Genomic DNA, 18,790 nt, shown 5'->3' with positions numbered 1-18,790 from the left:
CATAATGGCAAGTTTTAATATAATTGTCCCAGTATTGAAAGACTTGAACAACATAAGTAGTGAAGCTGTATACATATCTACCTAGACAGACAGATAGGGAACAATCATCTATAATGTCAGTTCTAAAGGATCTAATCTCCACTTCTGGCCAGCTTGGGCATCAAGAATACATGTGGTGCACACACAGACATTCAGGTTTGACACTAATGCACATTAAAAGAAAATACTGAATTAGAATAAGACATTACGACAGATCCTACAGTACTAGATTTTGGTGAGAATTCTTGTTACTGAACTTGAAATTTTACAGAAAATGGATTCCACACAGGAATAAACAGGAAATTTGAGTCTTAAACAATTTGAGGATTAGGGGTCTGGAGAGGAGGAGTTAAGAGCACTGTCTATTCTTTTAGAGAACCAAAATTCAATTCCAAGCATACACATAATGGCTCACAATTGTCTGTAATTCCAGTTTCAGTGGATCTGATGTCCTTCTCTGGTCTCTTCAGGCACTGCATGCAGATGATATACAAACATACTTTCAGCCAAAATGGAATATATGAATATAAATTAAAATTACATAAATAATAATGAGTCCTGGTCTTATTGCCAGGTCCTCTCCCAAAAGCTCAAACCACATAACTGTAACCCTCTTTCAGAGGGATTAGATCAGTACCATGCAGGAGCCCCAGCTGTCAGTCCAGAGTCTATCAGCTCCCACTATCTCAGATCAGCTGTCTCTGTGGTTTTCCAAATCATGATTTTGACCCACCTTGCTCACATGATTCCTCCTTCCTTTCTCAAACTAAGCTACAGGAGCTCAGTTCAGTGTTTGGCTGTGGATCACTGCATCTGCTTTTATCAGCTACTGGGTGGAGGTTCTGTGATGACAATTAATCTGATTATAGGGGAAGACTAGTTTAGGTACTCTCTCCACTATTGCTAGGAGTCTTAGCTGGGGTCATTGTGGATTCCTGGGAATTTTCCTAGCACCTGGTTTCTCCCTAACTCCATAATGGCTCCCTCTATCGAGATATCTCATTCATTGCTCAACTCAGCCATCCCCTGCCTTCAATTACCCTTCCCAGTTTACCCAGGAAATCTTAACTATTTCCCTTTACTGGAATCCTCCCTATGTGTCTCTCTTAGAGTCCTCCTTTTTACCTAGCTTCTCTGGGTTTAGATTATAGCTTGTGTTTGTCTTTCTGGGTCTGAGTTACTTCACTCAGGATGAATTTTTCTAGTTCCATTTATTTGCCTACAAATTTCACGATGTCATTTTTTTTTGTTTTTTTGTGTTTTTTTTTTTTACCATTGAATAATACTCCATTGTGTAAATGTACCACATTCTCTTTATCTATTCATCAGTTGATAGACATCTAGGTTGTTTCCAGGTTCTAAATATTACAAATAATGTTGTTATGAACAAAGATGAGCAAATGTCTTTGTGGTATCATTATGCATCCTATGGGTATATACCCAGGAATGATATGGCTGGGTCTTGAGGTAGATTGATACCCAGTTTTCTGAGAAATCACCATACTGATTTCCAAAGTGGCTGTACAAGTTTACAATCCCACCAGCAGTGGAGCAGTATTCCCCTTACTCCATATCCTCTCCAGCATAAATCTGTCATCAGTATTTTGATTTAGCCATTCTAACAGGTGTAAGATAGTATCTCAGAGTCATTTTGACTTACATTTCCCTGATGACTAAGGATATTTAGGAATTCCTTGCATGTCTCTTGGCTATTTGAGATTCTTTTGTTGAGAAGTCTCTGTTTATATCTGTACCCCATTTTAAAATTGAATTATTTGGTATTTTGATGTCTAGTTTCTTGAGTTCTTTGTAAATATTGGAGATCAGCCCTCTATCAGATGTGAGTTGGTGAAGATCTTTTCCCATCCTATAGGCTGCCATTTTGTCTTGTTGACCATGTCCTTTGCCTTAAAGAAGCTTCTCAGTTTTAGGAGATCCCATTTATTAATTGTTACTCTCCATGTCTGTGCTACTAGTGTTTTTATTAGAATGTAATCTACTGTTTCCATGTATTTAAGGCTACTTCCCATTTTCTCTTCTATCAGGTTCACAGTAACTGGATTTATGTTGATGTCTTTGGTTCATTTGGACTTGAGTTTTGTGCATAGGAAAAGATATGAATCTATTTCCATTCTTCATGTTGACATCCAGTTATGCTAGCACCATTTGTTGAAGAGGCTTTCTTTTTCCCATAGTACAATTCTGGCTTCTTTGTGAAAAATCAGTTGTTCATAGGTGTGTGGATAATTATCAGGGCTTCAATTCAATTCCAATGGTACACATGTCTGTTTTCATGCCAATATCTGTTTTATTACTATAAAACATGTAAGTTGCTTTTAATTACTATAGCTCTATAGTAGAACTTGAAGTCAGGGATGGTGATGACTCCAGAAGTTCCTTTATTGTACAGGATTGTTTTGGCTATCCTGGATTTTTTTGTTTGTTTGTTTTTCCATGTGAAGCCGAGTATTGTTCTTTTGACGACTCTGAAGAATTGTGCTGGGATTTTGATGGGGATTGCATTGAATCTGTAGATTTCTTTTGGTAAAACTGACATTTTTACTATGTTAATTCTACCTATAAATGAGTGTGAGAGAACTTTGCTTTTTCTGATATCTTCTTCAGTTTTGTTCTTTAAAGACTTAAATTTCTTGTCATATAAGTCTTTCGCTTGTTTGGTTAGACTTACTCCAAGATATTTTATGTTATTTGTGGCTATTGTAAAGGGTGATGGTTTCTGATTTCTCTCACAGCCCATATATAATTTGTATATAGGAGAGCTACTCATTTTTTTTTGAGTTAATCTTGCATCCTGCCACATTACTGAAGGTGTTTATCAGCTGTAGGAGTTCTCTGGTAAAAATTTTTGGGGTCACTTATGTATACTATCATATCATCTGCAAATAGTGAAAGTTTGACTTCTTCCTTTCCAATTTGTGTCCCCTTACTTTCCTTTTGTTGTCATATTGCTGTATTTAGGAATTTCAGTATTATATTGAATAGATTTGGAAAAAGTGGACAGCCTTGTTTTGTTCTTGATTTTATTGAAATCACTTTTTCTCCATGTAGTTTGATGTTGGCTGTTGGCTATTGGCTTGCTGTTTATTGTCTTTATTATGTTTAGGTATGTTCCTTGTACCCCTGACCCCTTTAAGACCTTTATCATGAAGGGATTTTGGATTTTGTTGAAGGCTTTTTCAGCATGTAATGAGATGATCATTTGTTTTTTTTTCTTTCAGTTTATTTATATGGTGGATTACATTGACTGATTTTCATATGTTAAATCAACCCTGCATCTGTAGGATAAAGCCTTCTTGATCATGGTGAATGATTTTTCTTAAGTGTTTTTTAATTCAGTTTGCCAATATTTTATGGAGTATCTTTGAGATATTCATGGGGGAGAATGGTATGTAATTCTCTTTCTTGGTTGTGTCTTTTTGAGTTTGGGTATCAGGGTAACTGTAGCCTTATAAAAAGAATTCAGTAATGTTCTTTCTGTTTCTATTGTGTGGAACAATTTGAGGAGTATTGGTATTAGATCTTCCTTGAAATTCTGGTAGAATTGTGTGATGAAAGCATCTAGGCTATTTTCTGGTTGGGAGACTTTTGATGACTGCTTCTATTTCCTTAGGGATTGTAGGTATATTTAAATTCTTTATCTGGTTTTGATTTAATTTTTAGGTATGTGGTACCTATCCAGAAAATTGTCCATTTCTTTTACATTTCCTAATTTTGTGAGTACTGTTTTTGTTTGTTTTTTTTTTTTTTGTTTTTTTTTTTTTTGCTTTTTTCGAGACAGGGTTTCTCTGTGGTTTTGGAGCCTGTCCTGGAACTAGCTCTTGTAGACCAGGCTGGTCTCGAACTCACAGAGATCCGCCTGCCTCTGCCTCCCGAGTGCTGGGATTAAAGGCGTGTGCCACCACCGCCCGGCTGAGTACTGGTTTTTGAAATATGACCTAATGATTCTCTGAATTTCCTCAGTGTTTGTCTTATATCCCCCTTTTCATTTCTGATTTTATTAGTTTGCATATTCTATCTCTGCTTTTTGGTTCGCTTGGACAAGGGTTTGTATATCTTGTTGATTTTCTTGAAGAACCAACTCTTTGTTTCATTGATTCTTCGTGTTGTTCTCTTTGTTTCTATTTTATTGATTTCAGCCCTCAATTTGATATTTTCCTGGCATTACTCTTCCTGGGTGAGGTTACTTCTTTTTATTCTAGAGCTTTCAGATGTGCTAATAAGTCACTAGTGTGGGTTTTCTCCACACTCTTTATGTAGGCGCTTAGTGTTATGAACTTTCCTCTTAGCACTGCTTTCAAAGTGTCTCATAAGTCTGGGTATGTTGTGCTTTTATTTTCATTATATTCTTGGAAGTCTTTAATTTCTTTCTTTCTTTTTTCCTTGACCCAATGATGATTCAGTTGAGCACTGTTAAATTTCCATGGGTTTGTAGGTTTTCTGCAATTAGTGTTGTTGTTGAATTCTAACTTTAAGTCATGATGATCTGATAAGATACAGGGGGTTTCTCTACTGTATCTTCAATTCTTGAGATTCTTTCTTCCATCTCTTGCATTCTGTTGGTTATGCTTGCATCTGTTTGGTTCCTCAGATTTTCCATTTCCAGAATTTTCTCAGTTTATGTTTTCTTTGTTGTTTTTATTTCTGTTTTCCTTCACCTGTTTATTTTTTTCTTGGCTTTTTGAAAGGATTTTGATTTCTTCCAATTTTTTGTCTTTCCTCGACTTCATGGGAAATTTTTATTTTCTCTGTAAGAGTCTCTATCATCTTCATGAGGTAATTTTAAAGTTCATTTTCTAGTGTTTCAGCTGATTTGGAATGTTCAGGTTTTGCTGTTATAGGATCACTGGGTTCTGGTGGTGCTATATGCCTCTTTCTGTTGTTGAATGTATTCTTACACTGGCATTTACTCATCTTTTCTTCCAAATGGTGTGGCTTGTTCCTGTACTTGTTCTCCCAACTGTTGTGGTTCGCACCTGTGTCTATGTAGTCTGCTGGGGTTGTGACGAGGACTAACCATGGGGGAGGATGTTCAGGTGTGTGGAGTTGCGAGGCAGCATGGGTCTTGGTGGGACTGGGTTCAGTGGGGGGAAGGGGAGGGAGGTGCAGCCTGGAAGCAGCTCTCTTGCTGGCCTTCAGGTTGGTGGTGGGTACTACACAGAGCAGTGGAATTCGACCAGGTATGGGTGCAGGATTCCGATGCTTTGCTGGTGCTGGGATGAGAGGGGGAGGGGTACAGGCTGTGCCCTGGGGTCAGAGTCTGAACTTTCAGGCAGTCCTCTGAGTGGCCTGTCACCTGATTTTCCAACTGCTGTGATTTAAAAAAGGAGTTTGAATTTGTTTTGTTTTGTTTGTTTGTTTTTCAAGACAGTGTTTCTCTGTAGCTTTGGAGCCTAGCCTGTCCTGGAACTCGCTAGACCAGGTTGGCTTTGAACTCAAAGAGATCTGCCTGTCTGTGCTGGGATTAAGGGTGTGCATCACCATCACCTGGCTGAATTTTTTTTTTTAATCTTGGAAATTTACAACAAAAATGCTCTAATACCTGAGAATTTGAAAAAGCAAATGCATACAACCACTGAAGAAAGAAATAGTGGCATTCATACACAGACAAAAAATTGGAAAAGGAAGCATCCTTCACCTTCTATGAGATCTGAACAGTCACGGTGACCAGCAGCCTAATGGACAAGACACCGGCCTCTGAGGACCAATGCAACTGTGGGTGTAAAGCCTGACAAGGGTATAAGAAAGAAAAGTTTCAGGGTAACTTTCCTCAGAAACATAGATTCAAAATCCTAGACACATTATTAACACACAAAATAAAGTAACTAATAAAAATGGTAAATATGCCAAATCCTTATTTAACAAATCCCAGAAAAGTAAAATTTGTTTAAATAAAAAAAAAAGGTAAAAGAAAAGAAACAATGCCCTGGTTCTGTCCTCATTATCTCACACCAAATATTGGCATTTTTATATGTTGATACAATTTAAAAAATGAAAATAAGATGATCAGTGGTTGTGCATGCCTTAAATCCCAGCACTCAGGAGGCAGAGGCTGGTAGATTTTTGTGAGCTCAAGGCCATCCTGGTCTATAGAGTGAGTTCTAGGACAGTCAGAGCTGTTACACAGAGAAAGCCTGTCTCAAACAAAACAAAACAAAACCAAAAACAAACAAATAAATAAAAAATAAAATATCATGATCCTAATAGGAGATGCCAAAATCTGATATGCATTCATGATTTAGTTTCTAAACTTTCTGTATTTGTTTTGTTTGTTTTTGAAACTGGGTCTCACTCTGTAGCCCTGGCTGACCTTTAAATCACTACAGACTAGCCTTGACTTCAGAGGTCTGCTGGCTTCAGCCTCCCTGCTGGTACTAAATTTGTGGATTGCTATTCCCTGTAAAACTTTCTTCAAACTAGGTTTAGAAAGCAACTGTGGGGCTGGAGCGATGGCTCAGTGATTGCTGAGCTCACTGGTTGCTCTTCCAGAGGACCTGAGTTCAATTCCCAGTACCCACATGGTGGCTCACAACCATCTATAGTGGGATCTGATGCCCTCTTCTGCCATGCAAGCATACATGCAGGTGGAGCACTCATACACATAAAACAAATAAATCTGAAAAAGAAAGAAGGAAAAAGAAGAAGCAAGCAAGCCACTATGTTACAAGGACTGAAGACGCCTACAAAAATCTCCTCAGCAGCTGCCATTCCTAGTGGTGAAAGTTTTCCCTTTGTAATAAAAAATTGAAGCTGGATGTTCAGTGTTGCCAATTTTATTTAGTGTCTCATGGGATGACCTCAGTGTGATGCTTGGTTACTGTCAGCATCAGCAAATGAGAGGCATCAAAAATACATGTTGAAATAATTAGATATTTTAAATAGACAATCACAATCTCTTACAACCACCCACCCGTTCCCCCACACTAAAACAAGTATAAAATCAAATTTAGTGGAATAATCAACATAAACTATTTTGTCCCAATTGCCTACTCTTCATAGGGCCATTTTTGATTTTTTTTCATTTTTTACTTACTTGAATTTTTAACATTAGCATACAGAACAGGTTTTATTATATCATCTTCACATATGCATATTCATCCAGTTACCCTCTCTTATTGTCCACTTCCCCACCAGTCCCTTCCAGCAGTCCCTCTTTCTCTTCCATGACACATATTAGCTAGAGTCTGTATCGGAGACACCTTGTGTGGTCCTTGTCTTTCTTAGTCTTAGTTCATCTAACATGATGCTCTTCAGTTCCATCCATTTTTTTTTGCAAATGACGTAACTCTTTTGGTTTTTAAAAGGATCATTCTATTTTTAATTAGGTATATATGAGTGTGTGGAGAGATGTATCCATGTGAGCACAGGTCCAGAAAAAGGTGTCAGATGCCTGGAACTGGACCTACAGAGTTAGGAGCTGCCAGAGGTGGTGCTAGGACTTGGATCCTCTGCAAGAGCAGTGTGCACTCAGTGGGCCAGGATGGCCTTGAGCTCACAGCAGTCTTCCTGCCTTACCCTCCTACTTGCTGGGATTAAAGGCTCGTGCCACCCTGTCCAGACAATTTTGTTCTTTATCAATATAATTCCATGATGTATATATGTCACAATTTTTTATCCCTTAAGTTATTTATTGATCTATAGGCTGATTCTATATCTTAGAGTCAAGCTTTCATTTGTTTGGGTGGTGGTTTACTTGTTTGAGACTGGGTCTCACTGGTTGGTCTGGAACGCTGTGTGTAGACCAAGCTGGCCTTGAACTCATAGATAACAGTCTACTCGTCTTATCCCAGCCTGTTTGTTGACGCAGGGTGTCAGGTAGGCTAACCTCAAACTCAATACCTTGCAGAGGATAACTAAATTGCATTTTTTTTCTCATCTCCCCCCTCCCATTTGCTGGCATAACAAACATGAGTCACCATACCCTGTAAAAGCCAAACTTTTTAAGAATGTGGACCAGTGGGTTAGAACAATGGCTCTACAGTTAAAAGCATTTGCTGCTCTTTAAGAGGACCATAGTTCAGTTCTCTGCACCCACATAGGGCAGCTGACAACTGTCTATAACTCCAGCTCTAAGGGATCCAACACCCTCTTCTCTTCTCCATGGGAACTCACACATGAATGGCATATACACACAATTATATATATATGCACACATACACACAAACAAATCTTTTTTAAAAAGTAATACTTAGCAGATTATTGTTTAAGAGACCGGGACATCACTATGACCATTAAGTTCATCTGCATTTCATCCCATCTCAGGTCTCTATTCCTGATCTCTGTATTCCAGCTTCTTTAGATCCTCAGAGGAGTCACATTTCACATCTAGGTCTTTACACTGGGCCGTCTCTGAACCTTGAACCATCTCTATTGCCCTCTGAATTTGTTATTCTTCTAGTTTTTAAGCTTGCCAGTTTAGGTATGACCTAATGGAAGCCCTCAAAAGCCCCTCTAGCAGTTGTGCGCACTCAGCACTCAGATCGTGCCTCCTAGAATGCTTCTCTAGTGGAAAGGGTCAGAGCGCCTTGTGGAAATGCTTGACCCTAGGAAAATATTCAAGACGATCTTGGAACATCTTACAGTTCCAGAAAGAATGGAAATGTTCGGAACTCACACGCCCTGTGCTGATGAGTGAGTCAAAAGCGCCACCAGAAAACCCCTCCGCCCTCCAAAGATAAAGCAGTGTGGACGACTGTCCAAAGTAAACAACCAACATCCCGGAGGCTGGACTGATGGAAATTAATGATTAATGTATTAATAAGTGGAGGAGGAGAGGGAGATTCTTATTCACATGAATTCCAAACAGTTTCTTAAATACCGTGTTCCCCATAAAGGACCGCATTTATTGGTTCCCTTCCAAAGAGAATAGCATAGAACAGAGAAAGGAGGGCAAGATGGGGTAGGTAACCTGACAAGAACTGTGGTCAAGTGAGGATCAACATCAATGAGCAATCTTGGCTGTATGTGCCCCAAGTAGGAGGAGATGTGATAAGAATGGCACTTGACCCCCATGGTCACACTCCCCAAACACAAACCCTAGTCTAATGAAGTCACCATCAGACACATTCTAGCTTAGGGCATTCTGCAAATGGTCTCCTGAAGCAACTGAGTGATGTGCTTCAAAACTGTCAAGGTCATTAAATAGAAGGGAAGTAGAAGAAATTGCCACAGGCAAGATCAGCCGAAGAAGGCAGGCGGTACCCACCTTGCATGCTGGCATAGGAAAAGGAAGTAGGTAAAAACTTAAGGGTTTCAGCCGGGTGGTGGTGGCGCACACTTTTAATCCCAGCACTTGGGAGGTAGGGGCAGGCAGATCTCTGTGAGTTCAAGGCTAGCCTGGTCTACACAGCAAGTTCTACAACAGCCAGGACTGTTACACAGAGGAAATCCTGTCTCCCAAGGAATGTCCCCCAAGAAACCAAACCAAAACAAACAAACAAAAAAACCAAAAAACCACCCAAAACCCAAAAAGAAACAAAGAAACCATAACCACCATCCCCAAAAGAAGTCCAAACAAAAATCAAAAAACAAAGCAAACGCTAAGGGTTTCTGAATAAAACACAGATATTTTATTAATGTGATGGGCCCTAGTGTGCATCTAGCAGGCGTGTAGCTGCTATCCCTTTCACCACATACACAAAAAAGTATCAGTCTTTCTTCATTAGTTGTGATAAATACACAGACCAGCAGAAGACAGCAACCATGGAGGAGCTTGGGTACAGAGCATGTGGGGACTCTGTGGGGACTCTGTGTTAAATGCACAAGTTTTGTCAATCTGTTAAATAAGAAGAGGTTTGCAGGGCAGTGGTGGCACACACATGCCTTTAATCCCAGCACTAGGGAGGCAGAGGCAGGCGGATCTGTGAGTCTGAGGCCAGCCTGGTCTTCATAGTGAGTTCCAGGTCATTCAGAGCTATGGAGAGATTCTATCTCAAAAAACAAAACAAACAAAACCCCAAGGTTTAGGAAAAACATAAACCATCCCCTAAATACTGAACACAACAAGGGCTGTTTGCTACTTTCCACGAGTTATTTAAAAGTCTTCCGCGTTCTGGCTTGAGTGTAGAATATTATTCCTCTTAAGCTAGGGAGCTAGCTGGTCACAGACCTTGTGCTCTTTATATCTTTTTGACTGTCCAGTATTTCCTTTTCATTTTATGTATTGTGTGTGTGTGTGTATGTGTGCCCATGCGTATGTATGTCCTATGAATGCGAGTGTGCACACATTACAGCGCACACGTGAAGGGCAAAAACCAGCTTGTACTCCATCCTCTTCCACCATGGGTTTTAGGGACTGAACTCACATCCACTCAGCCATATTTTACCAGCCCCAGTATTTAAAGCTTGAAGAACACCGTCAAACAAGTGTACAGAAGTAAATGTGTTTCTTTCTCCAGGGATGTCGGGTTGAGGTGACAAATGACTTACGGATGCAGTTGTCCTTCTCCGCTGGCTCCCACATAGAGCTGCATGCTCCGGGGCGATGATGAGCTCTTTTCTCTAGGAAAGTGACACAACTCAGTCATCTTAGGTGGCTCAGGCTTCCAGCTTCCGGCTAGTTTTCCTGATTGGTACCCGACCTAACAGCTTAGTGTCTGTTTATCACAATAAATTATTAGCTGCCAGGGAGCAGGAAGAAGTGTGTGTGTGTGTGTGTGTTGCCCATGCACATGTATGTCGAATTAATTTTGATTAGCAAGAGGCCTGCTCAGGAGGGTCAATAAACTTTCATTGAATGAGTGAATGACTTAGTGATTCAGCTTTCAGGCCTTCAGGTTGTCGGGACCTGAGCATGGATTGAACTTTGTTCACTAACTGACATATAGGCAATAGAAGTATGCATCCCTAAAGGTGTTTGGTGGATGAATGTGCTTGCTTAGAGATCTCTGTAAATGTTAGCTATAATTTTATTAGGTGTTTGTTGAATTAAAGAGCTTAATATTTGTAAGGATTTTAGAACAGTTCCCGATACAGGGCAAAGGCTTTTGTTTGTGTTCATTTCTTTTTTCTTGTTTGTTTGTTTCTTTCTTTCTTTCCCTCTTCTTCTTCTTCTTCTTCTTCTTCTTCTTCTTCTTCTTCTTCTTCTTCTTCTTCTTCTTCTTCTTCTTCTTCTTCTCCTTCTTCTTCTTCTTCTCCTCCTCCTCCTCCTCCTCCTCCTCCTCCTCCTCCTCCTCCTCCTCCTCCTCCTCTTCTCCCCCCCCCCATATTTCTATTGACCAAATCATATTTCATCCATTTGCTTTAATTTTCTAGATTCTAGAAATTTTGGGCTGGGGAAATGGCTCAGTTAGTAAAACACTTGCAAGCAAACATGAGGATCTGAGTTTAGATCCCCAGGACCAATTTAAAAAGCCAGGTGTGACAGTGCACATCTGTAACCCCAGTGCTTGGGAGGGCGGTGAGGGGAGATAGGAGGAAGATACCCTGAAAGCTCACTGGATAGCCAGCCTAGCTAAATAAATGAACTCCAGGTTTGGGGAGAGAGCATGTCTTGAATAAACAAACAAGCAAACAAACAAATAAGGTGGAATCTGACTGAAGATACTGATGTCAGCTTCTAGCATATGTGCACACATGTTCATGCTCACCCATATGGATGTACTTGTTATGTTCTACATGTAATACATGCTCATTAGTTCAACCAGGTATGATGGGGTATGGGATAATTCAGAAGAGAAACTAATCTGACCATTAAAAAAAAAAAGTTTTAAAAAAAAGATCCCTTAAGACTACTGAATCTGATGGCCTGGGTTTGGTTCCCGGATCCCGTGTGGTAGAAGGAGAGAACCAATTCCCATGTATTGCCCTCTGACCTCCATGCATGCCCTGTGGTATGAGTGGACGCATACACACAATAAGTAAATACATGTTACGAGCAAAAAGAAGAAAGAATTTAACTTAATAAACGCAGGGCGGGAAGGTGATCGTGAGATGGTACAATGGGTAAAGGCTCTTGCCACTCGAGTCTAATGGCCTGAATTCCGCTTTTGGAACCTATATAAAGGTAGAAGGAGGAACTGACTTGACAAAGTTGTCCTCTGATCTCCACGTGTGTGCTCTGGCATGTGTGCCCACACATATACCCATGCTCACTTGCATAACAAATAAATAAATCAATGTATTGAGACAGGATTTCACTATATATTCCTGGCTGGCCTGGAGCTCTCTGTGTAGGCCAGGCTGGCCTTGAACTCACAGAGATCTACCTGCCTTTGGTGTCTGAGTGCTAGAGCTAAACGCACGTACCACCATGCAGACAAAACACCTTACTCATTCCATCATTTACGAAAATGATTTTTGCTCTCTTTGCACATCGATTCCCCAGGCCTGTACATGCCCCCTCTAATAAACTCCTAAGGTAGGAGGGTGGAGAAAATGATTTTAAAAGCACTTTAACCATACAGTTTATACATAATTGATCACCTAATTTTGCAAGTGTTACTGATCTTTTCGAATATCATTTTTCAAAACTTTTGACATAGCTCAAAATGTAAAAATATATTTTTGTAGCTAGGCGTTGTGGCTCTCACTGTTCATCCCAGCACTCAGAAAGCAGAGGCAGGCAGATCTCTATTAATATGAAGTCAGACAGGTCTACATAGTGAGTTCCTGTCTCAAAACCAAAAATGAAACCAAAGAAAACACACACACAATGATTTAGTACACGTGAATTCACATATACATGGATGTGTGTGTATATACATATATATACACACACACACACATATAGCATGATTAAATATATGTGTGTATTATAGAAACAGAATTTTATTACACAGTAGTGGTTCTTGGGAAAGTGAAAGATGCACTTGGTTCGTTTTCCAGGTGTATTCCAGTCTATGCATTCCATTCTGCCATTTAAAGATGCTACTCAAGATCTGAAATGATTTAATGATCCACTAATGACTTGAAGACTGTAGCTTGGTTTTAAATATACACATATATTTTTACATTGGCCGAAACCATTGCTTCTGATACATTAGCATGCATTAGAATCATTCAATGGGCTTTCTGAGCTGAACAGATTGCTGGGTAAATGCATTTATACTTTTCTCTCAGTAAGAGGATCAAGGAATTGAACCCATGGCTCTGCACTTACTAGGCAAGTGTTTTATTATTGAATTAAAGCTCCAGTCTAGAGAATGTATACTTCTAACAATTTCAATGGTGCTTCTGTTGTTGCTGCTGGTGCTGGTGGTCTGGGGACACTGAGAATAAAAGTGATAGGAAACAAAGCACCACCTTGTGTCTTCATACTCCTGTCTGGCCCCAGCTTTACTCCCAACTCACTCGCTCTTTTCATTAGATTCGTTCTCACTTGATTCTTGCCCAGGTCCTGGGCTAAGTCTGGGTTCCCGTTGCTTTTTGCCACCTTAGTGTTCTTAATCTCCTTATTAGCCAAAATGTCCTCTGGCATCTCTGCTCTGAGGGTTAAAGATTGCTGGGTGGTATCAGTTGAGTGATAAATGTAATTAATTATCCCAGTTACTCAAGGGAAAGTTACTTGCTGCTTTTTCAAGGATCTAAAATGAGTCAGCTCTGGCCTAAAGTCAACCAAAGATGCACAGAGCTACCTGTGGCTGTCCGCTTGCTCTAATTTTTGGTCTTTTTTATTTTATTTTATTACTTTAAAAAATACCAATCCAAATTCCCACTCCCTCCCCTTCTCCCACTCCCCTCCCATTTCCTCCATACACCCTCCCACCCCACTCTAATTTTTGGTCTTTTCTCTTTTCAGAAGGTGGGATACTATATACTGCTATTAACTAAACAACAACAAACCCCAAACTTCCCTTGCTTCTGTTTGATTAGAATAATTTAATAAAATATAAAGGTTATTTCGGTGAATCACCATAAGCTAAATAAAAAGGGAGAAAGCAGTAAACTAGTGGTGAATACCTTTAATCCCAGCACTTGGGAAGCAGAGGCAGGAGGATCTCTGTAAATTTGAGTTCAGCTTGGTTTACAGAGTGAGTTCCAGGACAAGGCTACAAAGAGAAATCCTGTCTTGAAATAGCCCCCACCCCCCCAAAAAAAAAAAACAGGGAAAAGCAGTGTCAAAAGCACCATATTAGTTGAAAAAGAAAATGACCTTTGATGGGGATATAACTTAGTTGTCCAACACTTGCCTAGAGTGTTTCAATTCCTAGTGCCACAACAAAAAAGGAAAGAAAGGGAAGAAGTAAGGGAGGGAGAGAGGGAGGGAGGGAGGGAGGAAGGAAGGAAAAAAGGAAGGAAGGAAGGAAGGAAGGAAGGAAGGAAGGAAGGAAGGAAGGAAGGAAACCCTTAATTGCAAATTCCCCAGCTGAGCAGTGGGGTTCCTGGCTTGAGAGGGAAATTGGTGAAATCAAATACAAAGAAAACTCAGAGCTGACCTCTCTAGAGCTTAACAAAATAAACGATGGTGCTTGGACAGGAAGCAGTAGCATGGTGGCTTGGGAGAGAAGTCAACTAGAGATGATGCCCTGGCTAGAGAGGCAAGGGAGGCTGAAGTGGAAAAGGGAGATTGACTGCTCAGCCAGGGAAGGAAATGGGGGTGAAACCAGAGACTGGTTGGCTTGAAAGAGGAGGCATTAGTATATACAATGTAAACTTTCAGGAAGGAATGGTTGGCTCCAAGTGCAGAGAATCCAGCACCCGACTTCCCTTTTCTCTTGCCCTGGCTTTCTTCTTAGTTTTGAGCTTTCCCTCTTTGCCTGCAGGTGATAGAGATGGGAATTCCACCTAGTTTTGTGGAATGGATAACTTATAGCAAGAGTGGTATTTCATTTCCTTTTAGCCTCATTATGTTTAAACAAACCAACTCTAGGTCCCTTCTTCATAAAATCCATAATTAAATTCTGAGCTTTAGAGGCAGTAGCCAAGATGGAGTATGCTTTGGGGGTACAGAATTGCTGTAGGCAATCTTGATCTGCAGTCTTTCCCAGCTACCCGTCCCGAAAACGCCTTTGGCTCTGAAAACTTTTGGTGCTTGATTTTGGCTTCTTTTGTCTTTAAAGTCCCATCCCCCATCTCCTCCAGAATGCCTTGGGATTCAAATGTAGATGGAATGCAGATTATTGGGAGAATAGGACCAGCAGTAGGCTGCGTTGGCTGTTGAGGGCGCAGGAAGGGAGAAAGAGTAGACGTCGAATTTTGTCTTCAGCCATTGTTCTCCAGAGGTGGAAAGTTGCCACGGTGCCTGATCCGAAGAGTTGTTCTTGAGTAGTATTGGCTTGTATGTTTTTGGAGAAGGAGTAAAATGGACTGTGGGAATCTCCTCCACTGCTCCAAGTCAGGTAAGAGCTGAAGCTTATTGTTTCAGATGTGTGTTGTAATCATGTGTGTCCATTGTCTCGTGTTGACCGCTTCCACAGCCTTTTAAGATTTGTGCTGTGTGCACACGTGTACTGTGCACCTTGGAAGAAACCACTGTGTGGTATGTATTTTTGGTACAGTCTTCCTGAGGCGTTTCAGAAATTGATTTCTTAATTGGAAAAAGTCCTTCCCCACCCACACACGTGGTCTTGATAACTCTGGTTAGAAACTGCATTATTTCATAAAGATGATATAAATTCAAAGCCACAAAGTGATCTTGAGCATATTTACCTTTGTTATAAGCACTGATAAATGTTTATATTAAAAAGTGAAGGTGGAAAGCAGCATTTGAAAGGTAAATGTTCATTTGATGATGTAAAAAATATATATGCCAAATAACAATAATCCAGTGGTTGTTTTAAATGAAGGGAAGCAAGGAGGTCAGGGAAGAGGGGGTAAAGGGGCAGCTGAAAATGTGGTCCGATTTTCGGTCACTAGTTGAGAACCTGAGTACAGGTCTCCTGCTGTGGAAGCCAGCTCATTGGAGGAGAAGTAATTGGCGCTGAGTTTCAGGGGATGGCTTGCTCCTGCTTTGGCAGAGTCTACCAGGACTTACACCTTCAACATCGGGGGTTAATTGTGGCAAGTCGTAATTTAGATCTTCGATGTTGTAAAACGTGAACTTTTCTACTAAGGCTCTTATCCCTCACCCCACCCCACCCCTCTCAATCTCCAGCCTTTTCCACCACGTGGCAGGACTATTTTCTATATACTAGCACAGCGTCTGATTATGGTTGCTGTGTCTATCTCCATCGTCTTCTCTCCTTTTGGGGCAACAGGGGTAGGACTGAGGGCTCTTTAGAGATAATATACCTTAAAATCAATACATTCTGTCCCGAAAGTAGCAGTGATTAGTGTGAGCGTAGCGGGAGTAGGGTTGCTTATACCGATTTTGGTGTCCACTCTTGTGCATGGGTTTGAATGTGAGATGTTAATCTGATCATTGTCTACCTAGGATCCCTTTTTTGGTTGTTTTTTGTTTTTCTCAATTTGCTTGTATGGCGTTTGGCCATCGCTAGAGCACTTGACATGGTGTTAGGGAGCCAACGGCTTTGAGACGCCCTTGTAGAAAGTCCTAATTCTTAGCTTCGAGGAGCTGGCGAATTAGGAGGACTTGAAGTGACTCCAGGGTAGCAAACAAAGAAACCGCGAAGTGAGGAGGCCTGTTTGGAGGTGGGACAGCATTGGCTGAGCCACCTGGGAAAGGCGGGGCTTGGGGCGACTTAAAGAGTTGACGAGTAGGATTCCTTAACGTGTAGTTCTGTTTAGGAATTTGTTCATGCTTTCTTTGGTCACCGGAATTCCTGCTCATTGAGTATCAGCGTATTTCATATGTACAGGGTAGTGTCTGGGGCAGGAAATTCAAATTTGAAGATGAGTGGATAAACACTAAACCATACTGAGCTAGCGCTGCCATGGAGCAGGCACTGAGTGCTTTTGGAGTCCCCGGAGAGAAGTCCGGAAGACCAGGCTTTCGATGTGATGGCGCTAGGAGTCTAAGAGGGCTTGGCAGGCATGGTGGTCACAGGCACGGGTACCCTCTCGAAGACCCGGGGATTGTAATGCTAGGTATTCAAGGAGCTGGCGTATTTTTTTTTTAAACCTGGGTATGGGGAAGGCAGGGAACTTCTCGACGTCTGTGGCTGTTAGAAGGCTGTTGTAGTACATCAACCAGTTGGGTTTTAGGAAGGAAACTGGTATGATGAGCCCAATGTCTGGGAGATCTGTTAGGATGGAGCTTTGAGAGCTGGGGTAGCACGGGAGAGGAAGTATTGGAAGCAGAGAGAAGTGACGCTAACGTCCAGTAGACTCTAAGGGAGAAAGTATTGGTAGTGCCCCGAGGGGACGTTCCATTGTGTGGTTAGCTGTTTTGGGAAGCTGGTCCCGTAGCTTCTTTTCCCAACGAGAGAAACGTCCAGTTTCCCGGGAGATGAGCCATGCACGCTGGGCTCACTCTACCCATCTCACCTATAACGTGAGGAAAGGCCAGCCCAATGCAGCAGATTCAGAGGGAGTGTTGTCTAGCCGGTCTCCACAAGACGCGTCACCATTGACAGCTTCGGTCCTTTAAAATGCAGACCTCCCGGAGTCTACTATCGGAACACCCCTCTTCGCTCCCCTTAAGGGGCGGTGGACACTTCAGGAGGAACCCGAGGCCTGGCGTGGGGAAGCTGCGGGCAGAGCTAGACGGCCGCGCCCTCGCGCCGCCCTCCCCCGCGCCCAGATCCCACCCCGGCAGGAGGCCCAGCTGGCGACACGCGGCGGGGCGCGCAGTCCCGGCTCCGGGTCTTGGCTGCGGCCGCGGGGGCGGCGGGCACGTGGCAGGGCGGGAGATTCCACCTGGCCACACCGCTGGCCCCTGGCTTGCTGGCGCTGTCCCGGCCGGCGCCCGCTGTGGGCGCACGGAGGCAGCCACTGCGCTCTCCCGGTCACAGGCGCTAAGAGCACGGCCACCGCCGTCGGGTCGCGACTTTAGACGCGAGCCCACAGGCCCGCCAGGTCTTTTCTGGCTTAACTTTGGGTTTGGTTACCTGCCCCAGTCGGCACAGTAACCCTCCTCCACGACCCTCAAGCGCCGCCCGGTCCCGCCCTCTGCCGGGCAACTAGCGCCCACGTCCAGGCAGGGCCGGTGGGCGGTGCCGTGGCCAAGCCGACCCCGGGGAGCGGGACTTGGGCAACTCGGAGCCCCGCCCACAAGCACTGACCCCGCCCACTACCCTCCACGGCCCCGCCCACCCCACCCGACTCCTCCCCTTCCTGCCGGCTTGCTCCCTGCAGCCCGCCGCCCGCGCCCAGGCCCGGAACGGAGTCCGTGCTCCCCTCGGCCGCCCCGCCCCGCCGCCTCCCGCCCCTCCCGCGAGGGCGGCCCGAAAACCCGGAGCGCGGGAGTACTGCTCCGCCGGGCCGGGCGGCAGCACTGGGCATGCTCAGTAGCCGGGGCAGGTTTTTCGGTCGCAAGTAGGAAGCTTTTTGCACTACACCGGAGACCGGGAGCCGCGGATCCCGCCGCACCTCCCGCACCGCCGCCGCGCCCTCCCCATCCCGTCCGGCCCCTTGCGGGCGCGATGAGCCCGCGCCTGAGCCTCAGCCAGCCCGCCGGGCACTGAGCGCGGGCGCCCAGGGCGCGTTGCGCAGCTGCTCCTGCGCACAACCCCGCTGCTGCCGGCCCGCACCGGCCGCCCGGAGAGCGAAGCTGGTCCGTGCACTGCGCCCGGCGCCGGCCGCGGAGCAGGAAGCGCAGGCCACGCAGGGACCCAACTGGAACAAAGTGTCTGCCGCCGGGTGCCGCGCCCCGACCCCGCCGCGCCCCTGCGCCGCCCACCATGGCCTCCGAGGAGCTGTACGAGGTACTCCCCTCCCCCCGGCGGCGCCCCCG

At 43.4% G+C, this 18,790-nt stretch overlaps 1 protein-coding gene across 2 annotated transcripts in view; it reads left to right on the top strand.

Moving 5' to 3' along the window:
* Positions 1-18,400: 18,400 nt before the first annotated feature.
* Positions 18,401-18,790, top strand: part of Cdyl (chromodomain Y like) — a 132,716-nt gene continuing 132,326 nt past the window's right edge. The window contains exon 1 of one of the 2 annotated variants that reach the window (XM_075969904.1): positions 18,401-18,761. Coding sequence is in view for 1 of the 2 variants with exons in the window: in XM_075969902.1 (XP_075826017.1) it covers positions 18,738-18,761 (24 nt within the window). In the remaining variant the exon portion in view is untranslated. The remainder of the gene's footprint in view (positions 18,762-18,790) is intronic. The other variant, XM_075969902.1, reaches the window with a different exon arrangement.

This window comes from Microtus pennsylvanicus, chromosome 4 (assembly GCF_037038515.1).
Source record: "Microtus pennsylvanicus isolate mMicPen1 chromosome 4, mMicPen1.hap1, whole genome shotgun sequence".
NCBI classification, from domain to species: domain Eukaryota; kingdom Metazoa; phylum Chordata; class Mammalia; order Rodentia; family Cricetidae; genus Microtus; species Microtus pennsylvanicus.
The sequence above is the reverse complement of the archived record's forward strand: the minus strand, read 5'-3'. Positions and strand labels throughout refer to the sequence as shown.